Source organism: Petaurus breviceps, unplaced genomic scaffold (genome assembly GCF_028583685.1).
Source record: "Petaurus breviceps papuanus isolate PSGF00001 unplaced genomic scaffold, PetGlider_PUasm1.0 90919, whole genome shotgun sequence".
Lineage (NCBI taxonomy): Eukaryota > Metazoa > Chordata > Mammalia > Diprotodontia > Petauridae > Petaurus > Petaurus breviceps.
This window is the reverse complement of record NW_027187378.1, coordinates 33,927,202-33,940,758: the sequence shown is the minus strand read 5'-3', so window position 1 is coordinate 33,940,758 and position 13,557 is coordinate 33,927,202. Positions and strand designations below refer to the sequence as shown.

Here is a 13,557-nt window from a genome sequence, read left to right as displayed (position 1 = left end):
CTCTTGAATTGCAACTAGGTGGCGCAGTGGATAGAGTATTAGGCCTGGAGTCAGAAAGACCAGTTCAAATGTGACCTCAGGCACTTACTAGCTGTGTGACCTTGAGCAAGTCACTTAACCATTCTTTCCCTCAGTTTCTTCATCTGTAAAATAGGGATAATAATAACATCTACGTCCCAGGGTTGGTGTGATAATCAAATAAGATAATTATTGTAAAGTGCTTAGCACAGTGTCTGGCCCATAGTAAGTGCTATATAAATTGTTAGCTATCACCATCATCATTACCAATGATTTCTTAATTGCCAAATCTAATGGTAATTACACTTTTCTTAGTCCCTGAGGTCTTTGTCCTAGGCCTTCTCTTCTCCCTCTATAATCTTCCCTCAGTGATCTCATTAGCTCCCATGGAGCTAATTGAATAATAATTCAATTATTATCTCTCTATGGTTATCTGATTTATTTATCCAGCCCTAACCACTCTCCTGACCTTCACATGTCCAAAACTTTACTCATTCATTTTTCTCCCAAATCTTCCCCCTCTTCCTAAGTTGTACTTCCATTCTTCTTGTCACACAGATTAGGCTTACAGTCCCCCATCTTCAACTTCTCACTCTATTTCATGCTCCATATCCACTTTTTGTCAAGCCCTGGAGTTCTGCCTTTATAACGTCACTTATATATACCCCCTTCTCTCCTCTGACATTGCTACCACACTGGAGCGGGCTTTTATCTATCTTCATGCTTAGTCTGTTCTAATAGCCTGCAAAGTGGGTTCCCTGCCTCAATTCTCTCCCAACTGTAGTCCACTCTCCACTCAGCAATCAGAAGATTTTTCCAAAAATACAGGCATGATCCCTTCCCCCCTATTCAATAAACTTCACTGGCTCCCTGTTATCTCCCAGATCAAATAAGAAATTTTCTGTTTGGCTTTTCACAACCTCTTTCCCTCCCTTTCCAGTCTTTTTACATCTTATTCCCCTCCACATGCTCTGATTCAATGACACTGGCCCCTGTTATTCTTCACCCAAGACACTCCCATCTCCCAACTCCATGTGTTTTCATTGTCTGGCTGTCCCCCATGTCTAGAACTTCCTTTCTCCTTGTCTCTACTTCCTGGCTTTCCTGGTTTCCTTCAAACCTCAGCTAATATCCTGTCTTCTATAAGAGGCATTCCTGGTCCTCCTTCAGCTACTGCCTTTGCCTTGAAATTATCTCTCTTTTATCCTGTCTACATCTCTCTTGTTCATAATTGTTTGCATGTTGTCTGTCCCATTAGACTGTAAGCTCTTTGAGGTCAGGGACTGTTTTTGCCTCGCTTTTTATCCCCGGCGCTTAGTAGGTGCCTGGCACATAGTAAGAGCTTGATAAATGCTTGTTGACTTGATTTGACTCAAGCCTGAAAGTTAATTAGATATGGAGTTCAGGGTTCTATAGAGATATTACATTTACAAGGAATTTACTTGTAATGAGAATTTCCTTGTAAGAAGAGAAGTTTACTTAAGAACTATTGTTTTTATACTCTTATATTTAATGAGCAGTTGTTGTAATGATGAGTTTCCTTACAATGAAAGGTGTTTTTACAAATTAAGTGAGCACATATTAATCGCTTGTTGAATGTATGGATACATGAATCAGCATCAAAGAACTTTAAGCATTGGAAGAAACCAGAGACCTTCAGAGGTCACTGAGTTCAGCTCTCATGTTTTGCTTGTGAGAAAGCTGAAGCCTGGTTAGTCACTACCGGAAAAGCAATAGCTACATATCTAGGTGTGTAATCATGTAGCTATGACCTTTCTGGTACCAACGACATACAGGCAGTTACCTCCAGTTTGATGGAGTTAAGCCTTCATTGGTCATTCAGACTTGATCTCATTAAAATACCGTTGATTATAACTATATGGGTTTATGTGTAATATATTAATGGTTTTTTTCCTGTGGATTTTCCGTCTTTTTTTTTCCCGCCCTCAGAAATCTCGCTATGAAATGTACGTCAACCTTCTGAAAGAAGGAGGCAGGAAGCTATTGGGCGGCAGTGATAGTGACGGGATGGGACTGAAGAAATCCCATTCGAGCCCGTCCTTGAACCAGGAGGCCTCTCCAGTCAGCGCCAAGGTCAAGCGCAACGTCTCTGAAAGGAAGGACTACAGGCCAGAAACCCCCAGCGTTAAGCAGAAGGTCACTTAGAATCCACTGGAGGACGGGGAGCATTGGTCATGCAGCAAAAATATTGTTTTTCAAGATCTTTCTGATAATCCGTGGTTCATAAAAACAATACCAACAAATGATTCTGTGACTAAATGGTGCATTAGTAACCCTTTTTCTATAGCCAATTTTTGTTGTTGTTGTTTTCTGTACATATTGCCAAGGGTTGCTTTTGTTCCCTATTTCCTTTGCTTTGAGAATTTGCAATTGGACAACTAACTGATGCACCTTGTTTTGCGAGGGGAAGGGAAACGCTGTTTTCCAATGAACGATGCAATCCTTCCCCTTGGGTTTTCTCCTGTTTGCACACTGCTTTCTTGTTTTATGTATTCCTCAAGTCAGCTGTTAAGCTTTTAAGAAAAAAAAAAGTAATCCATTGTAAAAGACTTAACTGGATGAGCCTTGTAGCTTAGCTGGAGTTCATCTAAGTCTGGAGTTAGTAGAAGTCTTTGTAAATGAAACCTCGCACAGTCACAGAAGTTAGGGGAAGGGCTCTGACACTGGGAATGAGGATTTCCCAACGTGATGCAGCCTTGAGCGCATTTTAGCACTTACCAAGTTCTGAACCTTGCCAGGAGCAGGGGAGCAGAATGAGAAAACTGTAGGGATTGCTAGTCCTAGACAACTCATGTTAGCTTACCTGAAATGCCAGTTCCATTGAGAAGTGGAGGAAAGCAGAGTGAAGTCATTTTGCTCAGTGAAGATAAAGGGAAGAGTCATTCCAAGTTAATCTTGTTTGCCCAAGAAAGGCAGGCATATCAGCCATTGGGGAACTATGTTCATAGTTCCAGTTTTCATCTCTGGGGGACTGGAATGTGACTCCTGCTGTGTCTGAGAAGGAACTTGGGATTCTGCACTGTCTGGTTATAGCCTTTCATACTAGCATTGGGTTCTTTCTTAGGGTATGTAGATATTTGGTTATTTCTTGGCTGTGTGAACATGGAGGCAGGAGGGAGGTCTTCCTTGCCCCCATGTCCAACAAAGTATTGTTGCAAATTACTCTTTATTTTCTTAGGTTTACACAGAGAAATTAACAAAACAAGGAAAACAACTTTACAAAATAGACAGCTCTCAAGGGGTCTGGAATGGTACCCTGGTTTTAATAACCTGAAAAAAATATATACATATATATATAGTGAAATATAGGTCAGTAGCTGCTGGAAATCTGGTGGTTGCATATGGGCAACCACTCTTTGTTCAGTTCATTATTTTGGTTCCTTTGATAGGAAATGGATGACCAGGCCACTTAGTTCACTACTACTGTAGCCCCAACACCCCTTTCCCTGTACTTGGGGTGTCAGCAAAGGAAACTCTCACCTTCTAGAGCACTCATGGAGGTCTTCTCATACAGTTAGTGAGACATCTTTTGGCCTCCTGAATTTTCATATGGCGTTCCCTTTGGCATTCAGGGTAAGATATGCACAAAAAAGGGAGACTTACAGAGAGAGGGAATAAGAGGGAGACTTTGGCCACCATCAAGGAGGAATCTTTCCCCACCCCTACTTGAGCCGTATAGTCACAACAAATGAAATCACTATGAAATTAGTCACCTTGAATCTTATATACTTTGACCAAAGAATTAAATGCTATGCAAGGGTGGCAGCATTCTAAGAAATGAGAAAAAATTAGCTTTAAAAACCAAAACAATCTCTTTTGAAGATGGAATTGACAGGACTTTACAAATCTTTAATCATAGTGGGTTATTTATTAAAATGTAACTTTGTCATATATGAAAACAAACAGAATGTTTATTTGATTCCAGGGGGGAGGGGCACGGGAGAGGGGAGAATTTCATCTTTCTGAGGTTATAGCTCCTCACATGATAACAGGTCAGGCTTTTGACAAAAGCCCTGTAACTGACCATCCCGTTAAATGGACCACATTTTTTCTGAAAGCTCCATACACTGAGCAAAAACAAGGTTGGATTTTATAATGGGTGGCCTAGAGTGTTTTGCTTTTTGTAACTGCTCTCAGAATCTGCAGGCCTCCATGAGATAGGAACATCTTCCCCACCTCCGCCCCTCTGGACAAACACTCTTTTTCCATTTGAATTTCCAGCCTATTGTATGCCTACGTCTTTATCCTAGAGGTACCTGGACAGTGCTACATGTTGGTCTGAGTAACTGAACTCATAAAACACTCTGCCTGTTGCTCCAATGTATGTATGCATTCAATGTTGTATGTCTTTGTATATTGTGTGTTTTGCTTAGAACATATGATACACATTAAATGGTACCTTTCCTACAGTATTACTGGTATTTAGACTAATCCTAGAAATATTTGGCTAGCCTCAGCATGAATAAGGCATTATTCCCATTGCCTTCTTCATGGAAGCTTTTTTTTACTTCTGGTTATGCTGAAGAGTTATTCATCTGGATTAGAAAGTTATACTTTTCTATTTTAAGCTGCTGTGTACTATGTTTATATAGATTTATTTTTAAAATAATAAATACAAAAAATTGCTGTTGTGACCCAGGGTCACCACTCACCCCTGTACGATGCCAGTCCATCATTAGTTGTTGGACTAGGAGCTCCTTTCCTCCTTCCCCTTCTAACACCTGGTTAATACAAGTCACATAGGATTCTATAGGAAGCAGCCCTCACAGAGTTACAGTGGGACTAGCTCAGACCCTCTGAGGAGCTAAGGCAGTGGTTCTCACTCATGGAAGTCTCTTTCCTTTGGCATCTGGTCAAAGAAGATGAAACAAGGTTCTATTCAGACTTCCTTTCTTCCTGCTGCTGACTTCAAGGTACAGAAGAACTCTTTTTCCTTCTTTTTCCTTTTTCAATGAGGTACTTCACAAACCTCTCCCGGCTTCTCAACCCCCTACCTCACCTTCTGTGAACTGAAGGCATCCAGATGGGCTGGAGTTCCTCTGACCTGTGGCAGACCTCTTTTTAAGTCAAGATACCCTTGACTTAAAACCAATCCATCGTGGTTTAAATTAGAGGAAAGTCTTGATACTAGTCTCTCACTGTTTTAGTAGTCTTGTTGCTGAATTTGACCAATGTTACGAATGTTTCACATATAAAAATACCACAAGTTTCTTCAGAGTTTGGGTTGCTGCCTAACATGCAGAGTTCTATAGGAATGTTTTATTGGAAGTTGGGGTGTTTTGATCCCAGCTCATATATTTGCTTGGAATTTTGTGTTTAAGAAAACAACCTCATCTTAGAAGTTTCTAACTTAGCTAGCCACCCAGTATTTCTGTCTATTTCCTTGTATCTTAATGCCAACAGATTGGGTACTCCTGGAGTGACAAAATAATGCAGGATATATTTTCATATTTTCTTTTGCCTTTAGGAGTACTTATCCAATGGGCTGGTGCCATCTCAAAAGGAGCCCTGGGCTTCTCAGGCTCTGAAAGTGGTGACAGTCGGTCAGTGGATAGTCGGGGGTTCTGGTACTATACAGCATAGATAAAACTGATTGACCCACTCTGTGGTCAGTACCACTGTCCTCAGTTCTTTCTAATTTTCACAATCTCTGGGCTTTCTAATCTTTGGACAATCCAGGAGGCTAAAGAATGACCTGAGGGAAACAATTGTAAATGGAGAATGTGGCCTCCCCTGAGTGGACAGAGCTGACCCCCTTAGCTAGGGCTTCACTTGATTGGACCAATGTCAGTGCAATGTGCCTCCTTGTTCAGGAGGTGGGAGGAGGTGCTAGGCAGAATTAAGAGCTCAGTGAGAAAGGGGCCCCTCTAATTTATCTCAGAAGAAATGATGCTCAGGATTTGTTCTGGAAGCAGAGACTCAATGGATGGTGCCAGTGAATAATTCACACATTACTCACCTCTGAGCAACCAGCTCTGCCACCTCTGACTTGTATTTTTTGGTTTAGTTGAGAGGTTCAAGGATGTACCTTGAAAAAAAATACTTTATTGCCAAGAGTAGGGTTTCTATTTATTCATTTGTTTTGGTTGTTTTTATTTTTTAATTCCCTTAGCAATCTTTTTTTTTTTCTCCCTTTTTTAATTCCCCACTGAAATCCTCATTTCACTGGACGGCCAAGAATAGGGCACAAAGAACTGTAGCTTTGTTTCCACTTTGAAACTGCTGTGGGCCTGACTTAGGCCTATTGCCTGGGACCTTGGCAAAGTTCATACCACTTTTCTTTTAACTTGGTCACTGAGTCAATTTAGCCATCAGATTCCAGGAATATTTCTCAACCTCTAAAACCCACACTATAAAGGAGAGCACAGGAGAGATTCCTTACAAGTAATCACAAATAAAGTTTGTATCTAGTGGTGCTATATTGGACTTAAATAGTTCCTTCTTTCCCTGAATGTGATTCCAAGTCACTTGAGCAGAAAATCACCCCAAGTCAGTTCTACAGCTAAACGAGCCCCCTTGCTCATAAACCTTGCTCCAAAGTTCCCTGCTTCCCTTACGTAGGGCCAAACTGCTTATTTGCCTGAGAGTTTGTGATTCCCTTCCCTCTAGTTTTCTTTAAAGGTCAGACACCAGCACATCACCAGAAGGGACTCTGGGAGGCCTGACTGCAGTTTTACAAAAATGAGGAAAAGTCAACAAAGGGCAGCTTTCTGATTCCTTCTCAGTTCCCAGACACCCCCTTTTTTAATCAGTCTCTCTCTCTCTCTCTCTCTCTCTCTGGCTACACCTTCAGTGGAGTGGTGGACTAGTGAATTTTTAGGTCCTCCTGTACCTACAGTATCCATGACCTATTTGGATGATCATCTTAGGATAGCACCCTGGCCCATTGCATGCTGGGAGCTCGTCCTCATGGAGAGAATTTCAGTAAATACTTGAACCTGCATGACAGATTGTAGACTTGAATGCAACAGTAAGATAGTATTACAATATGTGTAACTATACTTATGCTAGGGTTCCTTAAGTCTCCCTGGTTCATTCATGGTAATTTAAGTGTGTCTGCAGTAACATAAGGATTCATACAGATAATGTATCATGCCACAGAAAAAGGCTGTCTGCCATCTCTAAGTATATGTGTATATGTGTGTTTGTTTTTATGTGTGTTTGTGTGTATATATATATATGTATATATGAATATACTTGTATGCATATGCATCACTGTGTGGTTTGCATATCAATATCTGGTACATGTAAACATCAGAAAGATTTTAAATTTTATTTTCTCAATAACCAGTGTGACTTTAAAAAACCTCATAGGATTGGTTATATAGCTCAGCCATTAAGAGTGTATAGTAGCATTGTTTTTATTAATCTAGAATTCAAATGATATTTTGATTAAAGGGTTTTTAATTGAAAAAAATCTTATGTTACAATTTAGTCTGAATTTCAAAATCTCTAGGGCAAAATGACTGGCTACAGTGTGATAGTTTCATGGAACTAGTTTTATATATATGTATATGTATACATATATACATGTGTATATGTATACATATATACTTGTGTATGTATACATATACACATGTATATATGTATACATGTATATTCTCTAAGAGGAGAGCTCATAGTGATTTGAAAAGTACAGGGGAATAAAGGAAAAGAAAAACAGGAGGCAGCCTGTCTAGTCTAGTCTTGAGTATTTACAGAAATTAAAAATGAAAAAATAGACATCAGATCAAGTAGTTAGTTTTGATTGGGCTTATTACAATGTGTGATTATTTAAAGCACACCTTCTTTATTGCTGTAATTAGTCCAGGAGAACAGAGATTTTCAGGAACACTAGAGAGGCTGACACGATGTCATTTACATATTCGTATATATTTCACAGTGGATAAGCCTAGTGCTGCTGCATACCCTCCAAAGTGTAAAGTATTGCACACATGGCACCATGGTTGGGACCTTCCCAAGGCAGGGTGCCATGTTCTTAGATTCAAAACTCTCACAAATTAGAACTTTTCCATGAAAATCTTGTTGCAGGCAAAGGCATTTTACAACAGGCTATGGACTCCGTTAGATAGCTAATATTTTTGTACTTCAGTATCACTGTTTTTCTGCCTCTCCCCAAAGATGAGCCACTGCCTTAGCTGTTTGAGCTTACCGCCTGTCTTATAGTGTAGAAATACATAACCAGAGACTCAGAACTATTAACTAGCATGTTGGGTGTTTTTAAAGCAGTGACTGAGAGGGTGTATGTGTGCGTGCATGTGCATATGGTTCGAATGCAGGGTCAGGCTTGTTTGCAAACACTGCCCAAAGTTCTTTGCTTCTGTTTCTGAAAAGTAGGGGTCTAGGAGGGCAGAATAATTTCACAGCTCTGAACAGAGGCAGTATGTCAGCTGTTTTGGTTGTTTGTGTTCACTCTGTAGTCTCAAACTTTTTTTTTTTGGCAACTTATTATGTTGCTTCATTCATTTTAAAATTTAGGTGGATTGGCTCTGTGACCACTTAGCAGAACTCTAGTTCTGCACGGGTCTGTTTCATTTTTAGAATTGCAGAGATTTATATAAATATCCATTCGGTTCACAAATGATATAAAAGGAGTAGTTAGTGGAAATGTTTCTCTTTATGCCTTAAGCCTTTAAAATGACAGGACTTTTGGGAAAGCCATGAAGTTTTGTTTTGTTTTTTAATTTTCAAAAGCCAAGTAACCACTGGACCTATGTATAAATATTAATTTTCTGTGTTGGTTTTAAAATTACTGTTAGGATAATTGGAATTTTTAAATCTAAAGAAACAAGAAGAATTGACCAAACTAAAGTGTGGGTGAATTGAAGCATTTCTCATTTGGCTTATATATTATAGTTAATAATTCTAAGTTTGCCTTAGAGAGGTGAGGTACCAATTTCCCACACACTTAAAGAGTGTAGAAAAAAGGGTTTACACATATTTGGGACCTTCAACAGACATACACATGTACACACATACACATAGACATTAATGCGCACACTGTGAATGGTCTGAATTATGCAAACCCGACTTCATAAGGCTGAGAAATTCACAGTGTTCAAAAGACATGGTGAACAATGGTCCAAGAACTGAAATATAGAAGTATTTACCCAGGGTTTAGTAGTAATTTCAGCTCTTATGTTTTGACTTGCACTTTTTGCTGATCAATAACTATGCGTGTGCACACAGAAAGATCCTTTCATATGGTACCACTGAGTTAGAGATTTGGGTAATGCATTAATGAAGCTCCCCAGTAACTCACAGCAGCCAAGAGACGCTCTGGAAGACCTCTTTCCTGGGAAGGAGATGCTTTTGTGACCAAGCACCTCTTGGGGCATTGAGTGAATATGTAGGGAGGGGAGAGAAGAATCTGCTCCAGAAAAGATAAGGTTAGTTTATCCACACCCTCTTTCATCTCAAAGCTGTGAAAGTAGCAATCAAATTGAAAAGTAGTTGGGCATTCATAGGAAAAAAAAAAAATGCACTTTTTTTTTTGTCAATGACGATGAGATTGGAAGTTGGGAAGGACATTAAGGAAGGTACACTTTCCTTTGCAGAGTAGAATATAAATTCTAAATAACCACTCTATAAACACCCAGCCTCTATTCCTGGAAATGTTACTTTGTGGAGAGAATTTTGAAGTATGACTTTTCCTTTTTAATTTTCCCACCAGGTCCTGAATGTTCATGGTGATATTTTCCTTCCAGAGGAGTAAGACTTTGGGGTAGTATTCAATTAAGACTGCCACCACCTAACTTGAAATGTTCTTCTCCTCTTTACCCTTGTAATGCCCCTGGAGTTATAGAAGTTTTTAGTGTGTTCCAGACCGCAACAATGGAGGTCGCTGCCCCTCATCTTTTCAACAGTTTCTGACCTCCTTCACTGAGCAACACATGCGGGTTTCCAGAGCTGAAAGCTCTCTACCTTGCAAATTCAGCTGGGCACCATCTGGCGAGAGCGAGAGGCACTCCCCAGTGTGGCTGACCGAGGTCGGTGAAATCCAGTAAATTCTGACATTGATCTCAAAGTCACTTTTTATGCACATGAAATGACATATCATATTTAACTCTGACACTGGGGACAGAAGCTTTTTGTGCCTCTGTGCATCCTGGAAATGAAATAGAAAAAGACTCAATTTATATTTCATTTCTGAAGGTAGGGCCAGAGAGGCCTTTTAAACACTATTGCTCAGCAGCGTTGCTCAGTCCAAGAAGAGGTTCAGAGTGAGGATGGCACCCTCCATGTCCAACAAGCATCCTTTTTCTGCTTCATGTTTTAGAAATCTCTTTCTAGAACAGTAATTGAGAGTTCCAGCAATGATGCAAGCTGAGAACCTCTATCAACAGCATACAGTTTATGCTGTGGTTTTAGGCAGAATTATCTTTTAATGAAACTTGGAAAAAAAATAATAACCTCTCCATGTGTTAATTGGGCTACACTCAATGAGACTCAAAAATAGCTGGCAGAACAATGTAACATGTTTTTCCAGGGAACTGGTGGGAAAAGGCAAAGTTTTAGAAATAATCTTTTTCTTAAGCTGAGAGAAGTGGCTAATCCCCCTCCATCTTCAAAATTTTCTCCACCCAATATTTCAATTTCATCTCAGCCCCCAGTGCCATATGTCCCCAGCAAATGGTGAGTGGAATTAACAGCAAAGCAGCGGTCTACTCCAGAAGCGTTCTCAAACTCAACTAAACTAGGGATACCACACCATGTCCTGCCTGCCAACACCACCAACCTGATACAGGAAAGACCATTTTCTAGTAAATTAAGGCATTCATATGATGGTCCTATTTTGACTCAAACAAGGATTAGTGTGGAAATGGTGAAAGTGTTTAAAGAATATTTTGAAAATTAAGTTTACATTTTACAATTGCTTTATTTTTCATTAAGATAGCTGTATATAAATATTGCCCTCGCTCATTGTTGTTAAAGTAAACTTAAAAGTATGTAGACAGTGAGTTACCTGACATGTATAGAATCTGTGATATATGGAGTACATTTCTCTATTGTGTAAATGTTTATGATTAGAACTGTTCCTCTGTGTTTTTCTAGGTTGCGGATAATTTGTCGCTTTACGACGACAAAGTTTATTTCATTCAAATGATTTTTATGTAATAGAAATCATGCAAACTAGTGAAGGATTTAAAATATGTATATGATATATGTATATGTACAAACTTTAGAAAGAAATAAATCCAATGTATTTCAACCTGTGTACTTTCCTGTCATGTCACTTTTCTGGGATGATTTGGGTGGAGGTGGGTGGGGGGTGGCAATGTGGATCTTTTGATTGATTGTTTTTAAAGTATCATTCTTTCTACCTTTCAGGTAAATAGTCTGGTCACCTAGAAAATTCAGCCAAGCTGATTAAAGTGCTTGGTGAACTAAACACAAATTGCTTTCTGTTGGTTTCTCTGAAGGTTTGTGTTTAATATTATTAATTAATTATAATTATATAATCTATGACATGATTATAATTAATTTACAAATATTATATATTATAAATATTATATTATTAGTTAATTATATAATATATATAACAATTATAATTAATTTTTTAATGATGTGTAATATATCATATATATGTAAAGGTGTATATATATATATATATATATATATATATATATATACATATACATACATACATACCAAAAGGAATCGATGTCTTCTTTGAGGCTTTGCTATAGGAGGGGGAAAGGAAAGAAAGGAAGTTGGGTCCCCGAGAAACCCTCAAAGAAGATAGTATTTGTCTCAGGGAGGAATAAATTAACTTAAAGTCCCCAGAGATGCCCTGCTTTAAACCTGTTGCTGCCTAGGAGCCATCCCCTATGAATTTCACTTCACATGAGATTCAAAGACATTTCTTTATTTCTCTTCTGTTACTATACTGTGGCTCAGCTCTGGAATGAAGAAGAGGGTGATCAGCATGTTAAGAGGATTAAAAGGAGGTTAAAAAAGGATTAAAAGAGGTTAAAAGGAACTGAAGATGGTTGGTTTGGAAAAGAGAAAATGTAGAAGGGAAGTAGAATCACAGAATCTCAGAGATGAAGGGTACCTTAGAAGTCACCCAGTCCACCTAATAAATAAGAATGTTCCCTACATCATACCCAACACATGGCCATCCAGAGCTTTTGCTTCAACACCTCCAGGAAGAGAGAAGCAACCAGCCTCTGATGTGCAGCCCATTCCATATTTGATTTATGGTACACAAGTATTCGAAAGGCTCTCATGCAGGTGAGCTGTTATATTTGAGTTGCCTAGTTGCAGAAGAATAACCAGAAGGAATGGGTGAGGGTAAGTTGAAGCCTAAAGAACTTCCTAATAAGTAGAGCTTTCCAAAATAGGATGGAATTGACTGCTTTAGGAAGTTTTCGGTTCTGTTCCCCCCACGCACCATTGGATGTCTTCAAGCAGAAACTGGACTATCACTTGGAAGGGATATGGTAAGAAGGAATCCTTATTCAGTTACATATTGAACAGATGTCCTCAGAAGGCTAGTTCAGTACTTAGATTCTATGAAATATATGGTGTTTCCCCATTCCTTTTCTGTGGTAGGTAGATACTCTTAAGGCATTTGTCATTATAATATTATCATAGGAATAATATTAATTCGGATATTTATATGATGGAATTTTTACTAGGCTTCCATCCAATATGTTAGAAGAGTAAGTGAAGGGGAAAGAGAGGAAGGAAATAAGTATTTATATATGCTTTACAAGCATTATCTCATTTGACCTTCAACTCAGTGAAGTAAGTGCTGTTATTATCTACATTTTGCAGTTGAGTTAATGGAGACAGAGGTCTTGTCCAGGGTCACACACCTAGTAAGAGTACCGGGCTGTATTTGAACTCAAATGTTCCTGACTCCAGCCCTGGGATTCTGTCCACTGTACCACCTAGTTAATGATGAATGGAAGGAATGGAACTCAGACTGGAGGATGAAGAGACCTGTGATAGCTGTTAAGGAGAACCATTATGAGAAAACTTTTACCCATGGGACAAAAGCAGCTGAAAGGAAATGAATAGTCTAAGTAAAATCAATCAACCAGTATTTATTAGGCACCTGCTATGTGCTATGTCCTGTTCTAGGCATGGGAACCCAAGTACAAAGAATGAAATAATCCCTACAGTGAGTTTATATTCTAATAAGGGGGGAGGGGAAGCACATGGCTTCCTCTATCTATAGACAGATTATATGCCTATACAGACATACATATATGTGCATATGCTTATATAAATGGTGTGTTATATAAATAATAAATTAGATATATAATCTATTAGATATATATTAGTATATATTAGCTAAATTATATAACATATACATACATTGATGATGATGTTCAGTCATTTTTCATGGCTCCAGGCCCAGCATTGTATCCATTTTGCCACCTAGTTGCCCATGTTGAGTATAAGTAAATATAAATAAATAAATAAATGTAGATAGATAGATAGATAGGTAGATAGATAGATAGATAGATAGATAGATAGATAGATAGATAGATAGATAGATAGATA

The 13,557-nt window shown here is 38.7% G+C and overlaps 1 protein-coding gene across 9 annotated transcripts in view; it reads left to right on the top strand.

The window, feature by feature from the left end:
- Positions 1-13,557, top strand: part of PSD3 (pleckstrin and Sec7 domain containing 3) — an 804,858-nt gene that overhangs the window by 757,527 nt on the left and 33,774 nt on the right. For 3 of the 9 annotated variants that reach the window (XM_069075748.1, XM_069075749.1, XM_069075761.1), the window contains one exon: positions 1,969-11,259. The exons of the other annotated variants lie outside the window; for them this stretch is intronic. In XM_069075748.1, coding sequence (XP_068931849.1) covers positions 1,969-2,184 — 216 coding nt within the window. In that variant the 3' untranslated portion in view covers positions 2,185-11,259. Of the gene's footprint in view, positions 1-1,968; positions 11,260-13,557 lie in introns of those variants that run through there. 9 annotated transcript variants of the gene reach the window in all.